At 43.5% G+C, this 15,707-nt stretch overlaps 1 protein-coding gene across 1 annotated transcript in view; it reads left to right on the plus strand.

Annotated features, from left to right (window-relative positions):
- The window catches only part of NOX4 (NADPH oxidase 4), a 118,253-nt gene that overhangs the window by 85,826 nt on the left and 16,720 nt on the right, over nucleotides 1–15,707 (plus strand). Inside the window, exons 14-15 of the mRNA XM_039342950.1 lie at nucleotides 12,925–13,044; nucleotides 14,693–14,801. Coding sequence (XP_039198884.1) covers nucleotides 12,925–13,044; nucleotides 14,693–14,801 — 229 coding nt within the window. The remainder of the gene's footprint in view (nucleotides 1–12,924; nucleotides 13,045–14,692; nucleotides 14,802–15,707) is intronic.

The following is a 15,707-nucleotide window of genomic DNA, read 5'->3' on the forward strand; positions in this document are numbered from 1 at the left end:
ATCCCTCCTTCGGCATCTTTTCTTTAATGATTCTCTTCCACCATTCCTTTGATATTTGTGTAACTCCTGTTCAGTGGCAATTTGTCCCACGGCGAGTTCACCATGGAGTTGGCTGCAGCAAGTTGGTTGTGGTGAGTTGCCATAGCGAGTTGTTGTAGAACCTGTTTGTTATGGTTCCGACTAATGGAACACTTCAAAGAACTTCCAGGCATTGTTTATCCTAAAAAGTCTTTAATTGTGTAAGCACAGTGTCGACAGGGAATGGAGGATGCCAAATCTGAATTCTCCTCCCCTGAATACATAATATTCCAGCCCATTTCCCTCCTCTATTTTGCAGTCATAAATCAAGTTCTCCAATCAGTTTGAAGGGCAAAGGTTCCCTTCCGTTTCTATAGCCTGCCTATTCCTTATCTTTATTAATCCCCCACACATTTCTTTCTCCTCCCTTCCCAGCACCAACTAAGTTAAGTCTAAAAATACCAGACAGCTCTGCACATTTTGTCAAAGCAAGAACATCCAATGTTAGCAGCGTTGATATCGTTCAACGATATCAACTAGGGATGACATGATAGCAGTGTTCCAATATTTGAGGGACTGCCACAAAAGAGAGGCAGTCAACCTATTTTCCAAAGCGCCAGAAGGCAAGGCTAGAAACAAAAGTAATCAAGAAGAGAAGCAATTTAGAACTGAGGAGAAATTTCCTAACAATGGGAACAATTAACTAGTGGGGCAGCTTGCCTTCAGAGGTTGTGGGTGCTCCATCACTGGAGGCTTTTAAGAAGAGATTGGATAATCATTTGTCCGAAATAGTCTAGGCCAGGGGTAGGCAATCTTGGCTGCACATTTTGTCAAAGCAAGAACATCCAATGTTAGCAGGGTTGACATCGTTCAGTTAGAACTGGAGAAGCTTCTTGGAGGAGAAGCAAAACCTCTTCAAGGAAAACCAAGCTCCTGTCGCCTTTTGAATGAGCACCTGTGGGGCAACCTTGACCTGGATGACTGAGCATCTCCATAGATGTCTATCAAGGTTGTGTTAGTTAGTGGGTTCCTGAGTTTGGATTGGGTGACTTATAAAGTCAATTCTTATACTTAGGATTCTATACGCTGCTTGCTATTAGGATGCAAACTTGGATCTTCATATAACCTGCTGTGAGTTTGCCTTTTCCTAAGTCAGGGGTAGGCAGCCTCGGCTCTTTTATCACTCGTGGACTTCAACTCCCAGAATTCCTGAGTCAGCATAGCTGACTCAGGAATTCTGGGAGTTGAAGTCCACGAGTGATAAAAGAGCCGAGGTTGCCTACCCCTGTCTTAAGTCAATGGACGGCCCCCATTGGGTCCAGCTGGGACAGGCATCCAGTTAGCCTCTTTTCTCAGTGAAGTACATTGCTTCGGGCATGTTTTTTCATGATTTATTTTACCTTTATTGGAGCACTGCAGCAGAGCCAGTAGGAGCTGGAAAGCTTGTTTTTGCTTCTCCAAGAAACATTTGAGTGAATTCCTATTAAGCTCCTCAGAGGGCTTCCGTGGGGGTCTTTTTACCTTTTCCAATACTTTGACATTTCAATCCTTTGCTATTCCACCATTTTATTTCTGCCTAGAGCCAGAGGTATATTGACATCCTCTGCCCTCTGGGCCAATCGATTGGATCGACCGAAGAAGAGATTTTATTGCAAATTACTTTGAATGTCGGTCCTAGATGGGGTGGCAGCTGAGCCCTGAAACAGGCCTTTCAAATGGGATGAAATGGAGGCATGAAGTTAACATGAAATACTAAAAGTTGCCCTATAAGTCAATCTGATATATAACAGAATAACAGAATTGGAAGGGACCCTGGGAGTCTTCTGATCCAGTGATGGGGAACCTTTTAGAGCAGTGGTTCTCAACCTTTTTAATGTTGTGACCCCCCAACCGGTCGTAAGTCGAGGACTACTCAACCGGTCGTAAGTCGAGGACTACTCAACTGGTGCAGCATCGTTTGCAGAATGGGACTTTTGGCAGGCTCAGCAGGGCAGAGACAGCCTGGACAACTCCTATTGGCTTTTGAAAGCCAATAGAATTAGACTCTATTCAAGAGAGTCTATTCTATTGGCTTTCAAAAGCCAATAGAATAAAAGGGAGTAGCACAGCTAAGGAAAAGGGGGGAAAAAATGGCGGACTGCATTGTTTGGCGACCCCCGTGAAATGGTCGTTCGACCCCAAATGGGGTCCCGACCCACAGGTTGAGAACCACTGTTTTAGAGACTGAGTGCCCAAACTGCAATCCAAAACCCACCTATGCATCGTCGGGTGCCGGGTGGGTGTGGCCCATTGGGTAGGCGTGGCTGTGGTGGTAACACCAGACTGGGTGGGACTAAAAAGTTCAATCAATCAATTCCAACTTTGCAAGATCTTTTTTTTTCCTGCAAGAAATTGAAATTGACTGATTGATTGAATCTTTGTTTTTTCTTTTGTACATGGTGGCGGAGGCCTAAAGCGAAAAGGTTTTATAAAACCCAGCTGAAGGCCTAGGACTGGGGCGACGGCGCATGTGCCCACAGAGAGGGCTCTGAGTGCCACCTCTGGCACCCATGTCATAGGTTCGCCACCACTATTCTAGTCTAACCTCCCTGCACAAGCAGGAGACCCTATACTAGGGGTAGGCAACCTAGGTTCTTTTATGACTCGTGGATTTCAACTCCCAGAATTCCTGAGCCAGCTGAGGAATTCTGGGAGTTGAAGTCCACAAGTCATAAAAGGGCCAAGTTTGAAGATCCCCTGGTATAGGTTCTCCTGCCTGAGCAGGGGGCTGGACTAGAAGACCTCCAAGGTCCCTTCCAGCTCTATTCTATTCTATTCTATTCCCTCCAACATTTGGCATCAAAACACTGATTTGTTACAGAATAATTTTGGATTCCCCCCCCCCCATTGAATATAAGTTTGGGAGCTTCTTGTGCAAGTAGTTCACATCTGTCCAACACATGCTTAAGGTTAGGTTCTTGTAAATTTCAGACTCTGTCATTCAGAGCTAGAATTACACATTGTTTGAAGTTACATGAGGACTTACAGATCTGTTCCTATCTGGAATTCCTCTCTTCATTTACAGCATCTTATTTTTATCAACAGCCCACACAATGAGTAAACACTTGCTTTGCCCCACCAACAGATTCTTTTCTTGAGGCATCCGTTCCCTGCTTAAAATATAATGCAGTATTTTTACTCCATTGTGTTCCTGCGCCAGAAATGGTATCCCCAAATGACTTGTAAGGGGAAGGATTAATTTTCTGCTTTTGTTTTTCTGTTTTGCTTTTTTTATGGAAAAAAAAACCCCTAAAATTCCACTTTTTCAGAAACATGTCAGAAATAAAAATAAAATAAAGAAAAGAAGGACTAGGAGTGATATGATAGCAGTGAAGCAACCTGGAACTAAGGAGAAATTTCCTAACAGTGAGAACAATTAATCAGTGGAACAATCTGCCTCCAGAAGTGGTGAATGCTCCAACACTGGAATTTTTTAAGAAGAGACTGGACAGCCATTTGTCTGAAATGATATAGAGTTTCCTGCCTGAGCAGGGGGTTGGACCAGATGACCTCCAAGGTCAATCTCAAGTCTGTTATTCTGTTAAAGCAAAGATAATTAAAACTATATCTAAAAATAATGACAGTTTTGATCCATGTCACTTTTAGTCCATTCAGCTCAACTTTCACCAGCAACTATTCTCCAAACTTCCAGATGGAAAGTTTTTTCAAACCTGCCGACAGATGTTGAAGAATTGAATAAGATCCATCTGTAGGCAAAGCATTATCTGCATTCCTAAATTGTAACCATTCCTAAATTCTTCAGCTGCCCACACAAGGAGAAGAAAAAGAAGTAACCCTTCTAGATCAGTATTGTATATTGAAGATAACTGTGAACCTTGTTTTGGAAGTCCCCCCAGAGAGGTCTGGTTTTCAAGGGAAAGAAACAGAAAAAGATTTTCCCCTTTCTGTTAACAGAATAACAGAGTTGGAAGGGACCTTGGAGGTCTTCTAGTCCAACCCTGGCAACTGCTGGCTAGGGACTTCTGGGAGTTGACATCCACACACATTCACGTTGTCAAGGTTCAGAAACATTGGTTTAGGACAGTGGTTCTCAACCTTTTTAATGCCGCGACCCCAACCGGTCGTAAGTCGAGGACTACTCAACCGGTCGTAAGTTGAGGACTACTCAACTGGTACAGCACCGTTTGCAGAATGGGACTTTTGGCGGGCTCAGCAGGGCAGAGATAGCCTGGACAATTCCTATTGGCTTTTGAAAGCCAGTAGAATTAGACTCTATTCAAGAGAGTCTATTCTATTGGCTTTCAAAAGCCAATAGAATAAAAGGGAGTAGCACAGCTAAGGAACAGGGGGAAAAAAATGGCGGGCTGCGTTGTTTGGCGACCCCCGTGAAATGATCGTTCGACCCCAAATGGGGTCCCGACCCACAGGTTGAGAACCACTGGTTTAGGATGTCTCGAGCAGCCCGTGCAGCAAAAATTCTGTAGCCTTGACTGCGACACAACTTGCCACATGTAGAAATATATGTTCAGCAATTTATTTTACCCACTGATATAGTAATTACAGTATACCTGGAGGCACAGTGGAGAAACAGAAGGGAACTTGACATCTTTCTTACCATCTGCCAGTCAACGTTGACAAATGTTCAGCCAGTCTGTAAAAGTGCTAAATCTCTCCAGGTGGCAGCTTGTTCTGATCCCAAAAGTAACCAGGATAGGATTTGGAAAAGAAACCAATAAGGGATGCCAGGTTTGTGGCTAGATTGGGAAATTGAGAAAAAAATATTTTAGAAGACGGTGAGAGCAAAGCACTTTTACCGGGGCCAACAACATTGAACGGATTTGTCCATAAACCATCAGGAGTTGAGCCAGTTTTGAAGGAGACTTTACCTTTAAAACGGATAAAGCCTTGCATTTATTTGCCGATCTGAACAAAAAGGAAGTTAATTCTGCAGGTAAATTCACGGTTTCTAAATTAAATGGTTCAGATAAGGAAACAGAGAGAACCTGGAACTAAGAAGTAAAGAAGCAAAGGGAGCTTATGTAGATAGGCTGGCTGGCTGTAGAATTCTGGGAGTTGAAGTCCACATGCCTTAAAATTGTCAAGGTTGAGAAACACTGCCTTAGTACATCCTTTTGTAAATGTAGGTATATATAGTGACCGTTGTAATTTCAGTCACTAAACGAATGGTCGAGAGTCGAGGGCTACCTGTATAGGCAACTGTCATGGCGTTTTTAAATTTCTCTCGGTTCAGTTTGGTTGAATAAGTGGAAAGAAGTAAAAAAACAAAAGGAAAGGAAGCCACTTTTTAAGGAGAAAAGACACAAGGGGAAGGAAAAACTTTGCTTTGGCTAAGGCAGTGCAGGTGAACCTATGGCACGGGTGCCAGAGGCGGCACTCGGAATCCTCTCTGTGGGCACACGTGCCATTGCCCCAGCCTTGCTTCCCCCCATGACTCCCTCCTCACCAGCAGCCCTCGTGGAGAAGAGTCACCCCCGAGTGTGGCCCACGTGGAGTAGTACAGCCAAGAACATGGCAGCCAGGCAGCATAGACCAGACTCTGCCCTCACGCCCCATCGCGCACAGTTATGCTGCGGGGTGCGGGCAGAGAATGTAGCTGCCATGGTGCTGCTGGGCGATCTGCGGCGGGTCCTAAAGACGGTGAGTGGCCCTGCGGGCAGGTGGGGTGGGGGATGGGGGCAGAGCAGGGGTGGGGCCAGCTTTTGGGCACTCAGTCTCTAAAAGTTTCGCCATCACTGGGCTAAGGAAATCAAAGACTTGCTTCATTCTTGTGCCCGTCCAAGTTGTCCCTCCAGGGCTCAGGCATTGATCACCTCTGGCTAGCAATCTAGTGATCTGCCCAGTGGTGGGATTCAGCCAGTTCATACCAGTTTGGTAGAACCAGTAGCTATTTTTTTTTTTTTTTGAGTTCGGTGAACTGGTTGAATGGCGCCCAGTGAAGCCCGCCCTAGCCCTTTTTTTGCAAGGCCCAGAATGGCCCTTAGGAAGTGCATGGACGCCGCTTCTGGAAGTCCGTTCTAGGCCTCGGAGGCTTGGATGAGGCCTCCCAGGCCCAGAACGGCCCGCCGGAAGTGTGTGGATGCCACTTCCGGAAGTCCGTTCTGGGCCTTGGAGGCTCAGAGGAGGTTTCCCTGGCCCAGAACAGCCTGCTGGAAGTGCATGGACATGGCTTCCGGAAGTCTTTCTGGACCTTGGAGGCCCAGGCCCAGAACAGACTTCCGGAAGGGGCATCCACGCAGAGAAACAGTTATGCACATATTTGAATCCCACCACTGGATCTGCCCCTTAGCAAAAGAGGTTTCTCGTCTTTGAACATGCTATACCAGGACAGCTGGCAGACGCGCTTGACAGATGCCAAAGAGGCTGAGCCGCCAATGAGATCAGATCCAGGTCATCAAACCAGTTTGCTGGAAATGTCTTGACCATTGTGGTTAGAGGGGAGATGTATGCGCTCCCAGGTTAAAACTTTTCTTGCCTTGAGCAGAGCAGGTGTGAGTAGGAAGGATGACAGACTGTATGCAACCTGGCTGGTACGGTAACAAAGCATGATTGATTGGATACCTGCCCAAGTGATGGCAACAAACATCATCATAACATAATCACTCAGAATGGCTTTCATTCTGCGACAATATCTTTAATAGCACCCAACAGCCCACATCTTCCCATCCCAGATCCTTGGGAAGGATTCAATAGGTGGACAAAAATGCCAAATTCAATCTGAACACTTGGCTGACTACATGTAGCCCTCGACTTACGACCATAATTGAGCCCAATGTTTCTGATGCTAAGCAAGACAATTGTTAAGTGAGTTTTGCCCCATTTTACAACCTTCCTTGCCACAGATGTTAAGTGAATCCAGATCTAGTCTGATGGATTGAAATCTTACAGGGTTTCCTGCTTGAATAGGGGGTTGGACTAGAAGACCTCCGAGGTCCCTTCCAACTCTGTCAGCCTGTTATTCTGAATCACTGCAGCTGTTAAGTTAGTAACATGGTTGTGAAGTGAGTCTGGCTTCCCCATTGACTTTGCGTGTCAGAAGTTTGCAAAACCGTTGTAAGTATGAGTCACTTGTCAAGCATCTGAATTTTGATCACGTGACCATGGAGATGCTGCAACGGTTGTAAGGGTGAAAAATGATCATAAATATTTTTTTCCCCAGCACCTTTGCAACTTCAAAGGGTCACTAAACAAACTGTTGTAGGTGGAGGACTATCTGTATGGTTTATTCTTTCAGACCCTTTTCCCACTTTGCAATCTTATCAGAAAAATGGGACAGCTTCAACTGTACTTGAATGCTAGGCTTTGCTCTCTAAGGAGATTAAAAACAAACCAAAAAATGGCACATTTTTCAGCAGTCTTTTGTATCCTAACAAAGAGCAAAGTCATTAAGGGTTAAAGAGATAATAGCTGACCTCTGGCCTTAGTTTCACTTGGCAAAAAGAGAGAAGGAAGAAAACTTTTTGGTAGAGATGTTAGAAACATGTTTCACCAGTAGTAATCATTATAAGCTGCCCTATGAGTTGACCTCGTTTTGTTAGAGCATGCTAAAACATGCTGGATGATGTTTGCTACATCTAGTGAGGTTCTGAACTTGTGATGGAAATTTCACTGCAAAAAAACTGGAATTTATTTATATTTGAGTCCATCAGAGTTTCAAAGAGATGATTAGGGGACTGAAGGCTAAAACATAAAAAGAACTATTATAGGAATTTGGTATGTCTAGTTTAATGAAAAGAAGAACTAGGGGGGACACGATAGCAGTGTTCCAATATCTCAGGGGTTGCCATAAAGAAGAGGGAGTCAAGTTATTCTCCAAAGCGCCTGAGGGCAGGACAAGAAGCAACGGATGGAAACTAATCAAGGAGAGAAGCAACCTAGAACTAAGGAGAAATTTCCTGACAGTGAGAACAATTAATCAGTGAAACAACCTGCCTCCAGAAGTTTTGGCTGCTCCAACACTGGAAGTTTTTAAGAAGAGACTGGACAGCCATTTGTCTGAAATGGTATAGGGTCTCCTGCTTGAACAGGGGGTTGGGCTAGATGACCTCCAAGATCCCTTCCAACTTTATTATTCTGTTAAAAGAAAAGGCTGGATACAAGTTAAATTATTAATTGATTGAACTGTTTGATCTTCATTGTTGCACACCTCAACTGCATACATCAGTGACAATCAAATCCAAAGCAGTTGGTAGTTCTATTTTAAAAATTCCACAATTATGAAGTAAGAACAAGCCATTCATTATTGATGAAAAGACCAAGTTAAAAAAACAGAGGTGAGCCGCAAAACACAACACATTACATTCATTCTTCCCAAAATTAAAATAAGGAAAATCATTTACAAAAAGGCCAGATTTTTTTTCTAGAGGTTATGAATGCCATGCTCCAAAAGAGAAAAAATTGTTCTGTTTGTTAAAAGTAATTTGTCTGCAGAGAAGCTTTGCCCTCATGCATATTGATTAAACAAAATCGCACTATAACTAACAATGTTTCTCAAACTTAGAGACATTAAGACATGTGGGCTTCAACTCCCAGAATTCCCCAGCCAGCCTTGCTTTAAGACCTGTGAACCCTTGCTGGCTGGGGAATTCTGGGAGTTGAAGTCCACACGTCTTAAAGCTGCCAAGATTTAAAAACACAGCTGTAAAATATATTTCTTTCAGTTTCAACATCAAGCAATTTAATCCCATTGGGTTATATATCCTGGACTTTTTACTAAAACATTAATACCATACTAACAAACATCCAAAGAAGTAAGGTTTATAACCCCAAAAGAAGGAAAGGGTGTAACATAAAACATCCTTTAGACCAGGGGTCTCCAACCCCCAGTCCGTGGATCAGTACCAGGCCGTGGCACACCAGCATCTGGTCCACACAAACAAGCAAAGCCCCATCCACAAGATACAGGCAGCACACAAAACCACACACCCTCCGGTCTGCGGAAAAAAAACTTTCTGCACGGAACTGGTCCCTGGTGCCCAAAGGTTTGGGGATCTCTGCTTTAGACTAGTCCCGTGGTGGCAAACCTATGGCATGCGTGCCACAGGTGGCATGCAGAACCCTTTCTATGGGCATGCGCGCCCTCACCCCAGTCCTACGCCTTCAGCTGGGTTTTATAAAACCTTTTCGCTTTAGGCCTCTGCTGTCATGTGCAAAAAAAAAAAAAAGTTTCACTTAATCAATTTCAACTTCTCGCATGAAAAAAAAGATCTCGCAAAGTTGGAATTGATTGATTGAACTTTTTAGTCCCACCCAGTCTGCCGTTACCACCGCAGCCACGCCCACCCAGTGGCCACACCCACCCGGCACTCAACGATACATAAGTGGGTTTTGGGTTGCAGTTTGGACACTCGGTCTCTAAAAGGTTCGCCATCACTGGCACTAGTCTATTTCCTTGAAAACGATGCTCAGAGGAAAAGGTTTTCACAGTCAATGAGACTGCTGTGCAACTAGAGCTGGGCATAGAAAAGGACACCTCACTGACATTCAGTAAAATCTCGGTGATAAGAAAAAAACACAGGAAACTAATTGGATTTCTGAGGAATGTAAGATAGCCCCGGTGAATTAGATTAAAGGCTACCTATCCAGCTTCTTGTCTTCCATAGTGGCCAATGTATCACCAGGATGCTCATGGTAGTTCATTTCTGCCTTTCATAGCATGGAGCCTTCAGAGGAGACATGACTGATAGAGTAGATTGATAACTATCAATAAGGAAGGAAAGTCTATAAGTTGATTGGGAAGATTATTGTAACCTTTGATAAGGATGAGTGAATGTCAGGTTTGGATTATAATAATGGGATAATCCATATGTTAGTTACTGGTTTCTCTCAGCTTCTCCTTTGGCAAATATGCCATGTTTGACTCATCAAACTTCAGATTTCTCTTTTTTTTAAAAAAAAAATAGACAATAATATATACTCATTCCACTTGTTTCTAAACATGCACCTATTTTCCAGTGTAAAATGTATATGTTTTCTGAAATAATTGTCCTTAATGTAGTGGAATTTTGCGCATTATTTTGATACATATGCACACATGTCCTCGAGCTATGACCACAACTGAGCTCCAAATTTATGTTGCTAAGTGAAATATTTGTTCAGTGAGCTTGCCCCATTTTATGATTTTTTCTTCCCACAGTTGTTAAGTGAATCATTGCATTTATTAAGTTAGTAACCCGGTTGTTGTGAATCTGGATTCCCCATTGACTCTGTTTGTCATATGGCCTCAGGATACGGCAACCGTCATAAATACGAATCACTTTCCAAGCATCTGGATTTTGATCACGTGACTGTGGGGATGCTGCAACAGTCGTAAGTGTGAAAAACGGTCATCAGTCACTTTTTTCAGTGCCGTTGTAACTTCGAACAGTCACAAAATGAATTGTTGTAAGTTGAGAATACCTGTATTTTCCCTGGGCAGTCCTGTGATTGCAGTCTGGGTCAGGGGTAGGCAACTTGGCTGTTTTATGACTTGTGGACTTCAATTCCCAGAATTCCTGAGCCAGCATGGGGGAACTATGGCCCCTTCATGACTCGTGGACTTCAACTCCCAGAATTCCTGAGCCAGCATGGCTGGCTCAGGAATTTTGGGAGTTGAAGTCCACGAGTCATAAAAGAGCCAAGGTTGCCTACCCCTGGTCTGGGTGCTTGGCAATCTGGTCGCACAGAGCACTTAGCCATTGGTTGTAAAGTGTGACTTGGTTGCCAAACACCCAGATTGCAATCGCGTGATGACTGCCCAAGGGAATATTATGACATTTTGTGACAGTTGGAAGTGCTTCACAGGCCATGAAACACCTTTTCCAAAGGCTGCTGTAACTTTGAACAATCATTAAGCAAATGGTTTTTTTAAGCAAGGACTAACTTATAAGTCCCTGAAAGAAGTTATCACCTTGGAAAGTTTTATTTTGTTTCACAAGGCTTTCCTTTTTTGTTTCTTTTCACCCCGCAGTAGTTAACGGAGCCTAGCTCTTTGTCTGGAGTTTTTACACTTGTATAATTAACAGCCCTCAAGGCTCTTTTACAGTGTTTTTCTTTTTTTTTCTTTTTTAAAAAAAGCCTCTTATTTGAACAACTTGGCTGAAGTAACAGTTCTAATCCCCTTGTCGCCATTTTAAATGTCTGTATTCTGAGACAAAGGAGGCTGTGGCCTTGGTTTTCTCAGCCATGACAACCTCCTACAATAAAGCTCTTTTGAAATTCCATGAATATCTAAGCATTGTTAAATGCAAGACAATGGCAAGATGTTGAAATCCATGCTTGGGGCCCTTTCACATTCTGGTTTCCAGGCAGGAGTCTTAAATAATTTCACTTGGCAAAGGGTTTTCAACCTCATCAAGCAACCATTTCTGAAAACTGGATTGGATAAATTCACAGAGGACAATAGCAAGAAAGGTTATATTCCTTGAAAGGACATATTCTTTTGTTGAAGGAAAAGTCTTCTTCATGGTTCAGTCCAAGCCAGGGATAAACTACATGGCGACTGCTTTAGAAAGAAGGTTGCGGTTTATTGAAGAGGAGAGGCAGATAGAAAGATGAGTCTGGAAGAAAAGAGAGAGAGCACATGTAGGGAGTGGGTTTTTATACCCTCTGGAGCCTTTTGTTTGGAGTTGTTTCCTGTTCCTGTTTGAGGCTTTGTACTTCCTGTGTCATGTATTCTGACCTGAGTCTGGGTTTGCCCTTTGGCATCTGTGAGTTAATCCTATTATGTCCTGTCTTAGACTTTGGGTGGGCTATGTGGATTTTAGGTGTCTTTCTCTTCTTAATCTTCTAGCTGGGGGCCTCCAGCCTTCCTGGATTATTTACATCTGCATTTGTACAGAGCTGGTTTCTGCTTGGGGGAGGGAGACTTGGGGCTATTAAGAAAACTGGGCATGCTTTTCTGCCTCTTTAAGATCCTTTGAGGAAATATATTTTTCTGCTTTTTTAATATTTTCTTCTCTGGGGGGGCTGACTTCCCACACTTTCTAGGTCAGAGAGACCACACTTCCAGATAACAATGGCAGGTGAAAGTAATGGGGAAATAAACAGCCACATCGGCTAATGAGCCACAAAAGATGCCTGGCTAGCTACTATGAGAAACAGAAGTTGGCATTGGACGGATTCAGTAGGATGTTCTTCATTCTTGTGGTCTGAAGCCCCTGGATTCCAAGTTTTAATGGCCTCTCATTAGAGACTTCCAACCTATTGGAAAGAAGGGTGTTAGTTGGTCTAGACCAGGGGTCTCCAAACTTGGCAACTTTAAGACTGGTGGACTTCAGCTCCCAGAATTCCTCAGCCAGCCATATATATGTATGTATGTATGTATGTATGTATGTACATATACATATACATACATATACATATACATATATATGTTTTCTGAGGTTTTCGCGTGTGTTTGTATGTAGGTCTTTGGTTATTCGGGTTTTCTCCCACGTAAAATTGGAAGTGTCTTGGCGACGTTTCGACGAAGTCTCATTCGTCATCTTCAGGCTGGTGCTTTCGGCTTCGTGCTTCTAGGAGCAATGTGCTCCTAGAACATTGCTCCTAGAAGCATGAAGCCGAAAGCACCAGCCTGAAGATGACGAATGAGACTTCGTCGAAACGTCGCCAAGACACTTCCAATTTTACGTGGGAGAAAACCCGAATAACCAAAGACCTACATACATATACATACATACATACATACATACATACATACATACATACATATAGTGTGTGTGTGTATATATTTATAGATGTATATGTGTGTGTGTGTAGAATAGAATAGAATAGAATAGAGCTGGAAGGGATCTTGGAGATCTTCTAGTCCAGCCCCCTGCTCGAGCAGGAGAACCTATATCGTCTCAGACAGGTGGATAAAGAACTGTGTTAATTGATTCTTAAAAATGTTCCTCTTTTCTCCTCTAGGCTGCATGTCGATGGTCCCTTTGGGAGCCCTTTTGAAGAATCTTTCAATTATGAAGTCAGCCTGTGCATAGCTGGAGGCATTGGTGTGACTCCATTTGCAGCTGTCTTCAATACCCTGCTGTATGTAAGCTTCATTGCCTTAAAAGTTGCCCCCATGTCACCCCAAGATCTTCTACCAAATACATTTTGCAATAATGAGATTCCTTCTGGAATATTAAAAACAGCAACATGATTTTTATTCAGCAACATTTACACATCGGGGATCTTAAATCTGTGCAGAAATTTAAAATCCTGGTGCCTGGGAGCTCCAGTTGGCATGACCCCATCAAGCAGGGGCATTTGCAGTAAACTCCAGCCTTCCTCTCTGAATGACTTGAAAACTTGAGTTTCCACTGGGTGGACTGGGAGAATAAAAAGAAAGAAAAGAGAGGGGTGAACGGAGTATAAATGGTTCACCAAACAATTTTACCTTGCAGTTTTCTTGGAAGTAAACTCTATTGCCAGCAGTTTCTCCTACCCTACTAGTTTGCATGCCAAATTGGGGTTGCAAATATATGGATGGAAATGTACAGATGGGTAGCAAAATGATTTTATTTAAGCTTTATATCATTTGATTGAATTGCTGCAATCTCCAAGAGCTATTCTTGTAATAAACCTGAAGTATTCATGTATATTTATTAATTGCATTTCTGGCCAGCATGAAGCCCAAAATAATCTGGGCAGTGAACAATAAAAATTAAAGTTAATGCAAAAAAATGTAAGAAAAAGATACAAACTATTGTAACACCCCCAAGACAGCTCAAGCTGAAGGCACCACTTCAGAGATGTGAGCGAGGTGGGAGCTACATCTACCTCTAGAACAGACATGTCAAACTCGCGACGTCATGTGATGTTGCGTGACATATTGGAACTTTTTCACCATTGCCAGCAATGGGGTGGGCGCGGTTTCCTCGTGACATGTCCGACCCGCGGGGCGGCAGTTTGGCACCCTTGCTCTAGAAGAAGGAATTCCACAAAGTAGAAGATATTTCTGAGAAGGTCTCATGGAATCTAAGCAAATTCTTTATAGATGCCTAGGCTGGATAGCAGATTCAGTTCTGGCCACCACTGCCTGGTGCTGTACTCCGTAGAACTTTAAAAGTGACAACCAAGAATTTGATTTGGGCCCAAAACTTAGTGGCAACAATGCAGCAACTTTAAAATAGACTGGTGGTGCTGTCTCACTAGCCATCTCATTGTTGCCTGGTGTACCAGCTACATCTTCTCAAAGCAATGTCTCCAAAGAAATTTTAAAGAGCCTTGGAGGCACAGTGGCCAGAATGGAGTATTGCAGGCAAACTCTGCCTATTGCCCAACAGTTTGATCCTCATTGGCTCAAGGTTGATTCAGCCTTCCATCCTTCTGAGGCTAATAAAATGAGGACTCAGATTGTTGGGGGCAATAGGCAGACATTGTAAACTGCCCAGAGAGTGCTCTAAAGCAGGGGTCCCCAGCCCTCGGTCCCTGGACCAGTACCAGGCCACGGCATACCAGCAACCAGTCCACACAAACAAGCAAAACTCCATCCGTGGGATGCAGGCAGCACACAAAACCATGGAAAAACCTCTCCACAGAACCGGTCCCTGGTGCCCAAAAGGTTGGGGACCTCTGCTCTAAAGTACCATGGGCAGTATATAAGTCTAAGTGCTATTGCTATTAAAGTGCTCCTTCATTTTTAACTAGTGATTTCTTATTGCCTCTCCCCCCAAAACATGGTCCGTATGTGAAGGGATGACTGGAAACGCTACAAACTCAGAAGGCTTTACTTCATTTGGGTGTGCAGAGACATCTTGTCCTTCCACTGGTTTGCGGATCTGCTCTGCAAATTGCACAACAAGGTAAGGAGGAAGCAACTCCTAAGCTCCCCGTAGTGTCATGAAAAATAATTGCCAATTGTCTTGGGACTGGTGGTCAGATATTAGAGATGGATTAGGCTCAGTTAACCATCTCTTTGAATTGGCATGTTTCCTTTGCACAATTTGTTGTTGTTAGTTGTGAAGTCGTGTCCAACCCATTGCAACCCCATGGACAACGTTCCTCCAGGTCTTCCTGTCCTCTACCATCTTCTGGAGTCCATTTAAGCTCACGCCTACTGCTTCAGTGACTCCATCCAGCCACCTCATTCTCTATCGTCCCCTTCTTCTATTGCCCTCCATCTTTCCCAGTATTAGGCTCTTCTCCAGTGAGTCCTTCCTTCTCATTAGGTGGCCAAAGTATTTGAGTTTCAACTTCAGGATCTGGCCTTCTAAAGAGCAGTTGGGGTTGATCTCCTCTAGGACTGACTGGTTTGATCACCTTGCAGTCCAGAGGATTCACAGGAGTCTTCTCCAGCACCATAGTTCAAAGGCCTCATTTCTTTGGCGCTCAGCCTTTCTTATGGTCCAACTTTCACAGCCATACATTGCAACTGGGAAAACCATGACCTTGACTATACGCACTTTTATTGGCAGGGTGATGTCTGCTTATACTCTGAACCAAATAGGCTGTGTCTCCATAGCGTACTCAGCCTCCCCAACCCAATCCAAATCTAACTAAAGTTGAGCCCTAACTCCACCAAGCATTGATGCAGTTATTAGGATTTTAATTATTCTAATAAAAAATGCAATGGGATCTCAGTTGATATTTTGGACTCCATGGACAAATCAACCCAGTATCTTGGAACTCTTAAAAGGTAGCTTCTGACCTGTTCAGGATGGGCTCTAACTGTTAGATGAGAGACCAAGGCTGGGGGGTTTTTTTGGTTT

The sequence above is a fragment of the Crotalus tigris genome, unplaced genomic scaffold (assembly GCF_016545835.1).
Source record: "Crotalus tigris isolate CLP2741 ecotype Arizona unplaced genomic scaffold, ASM1654583v1 scf7180000017828.1554129, whole genome shotgun sequence".
Classification (NCBI taxonomy): domain Eukaryota; kingdom Metazoa; phylum Chordata; class Lepidosauria; order Squamata; family Viperidae; genus Crotalus; species Crotalus tigris.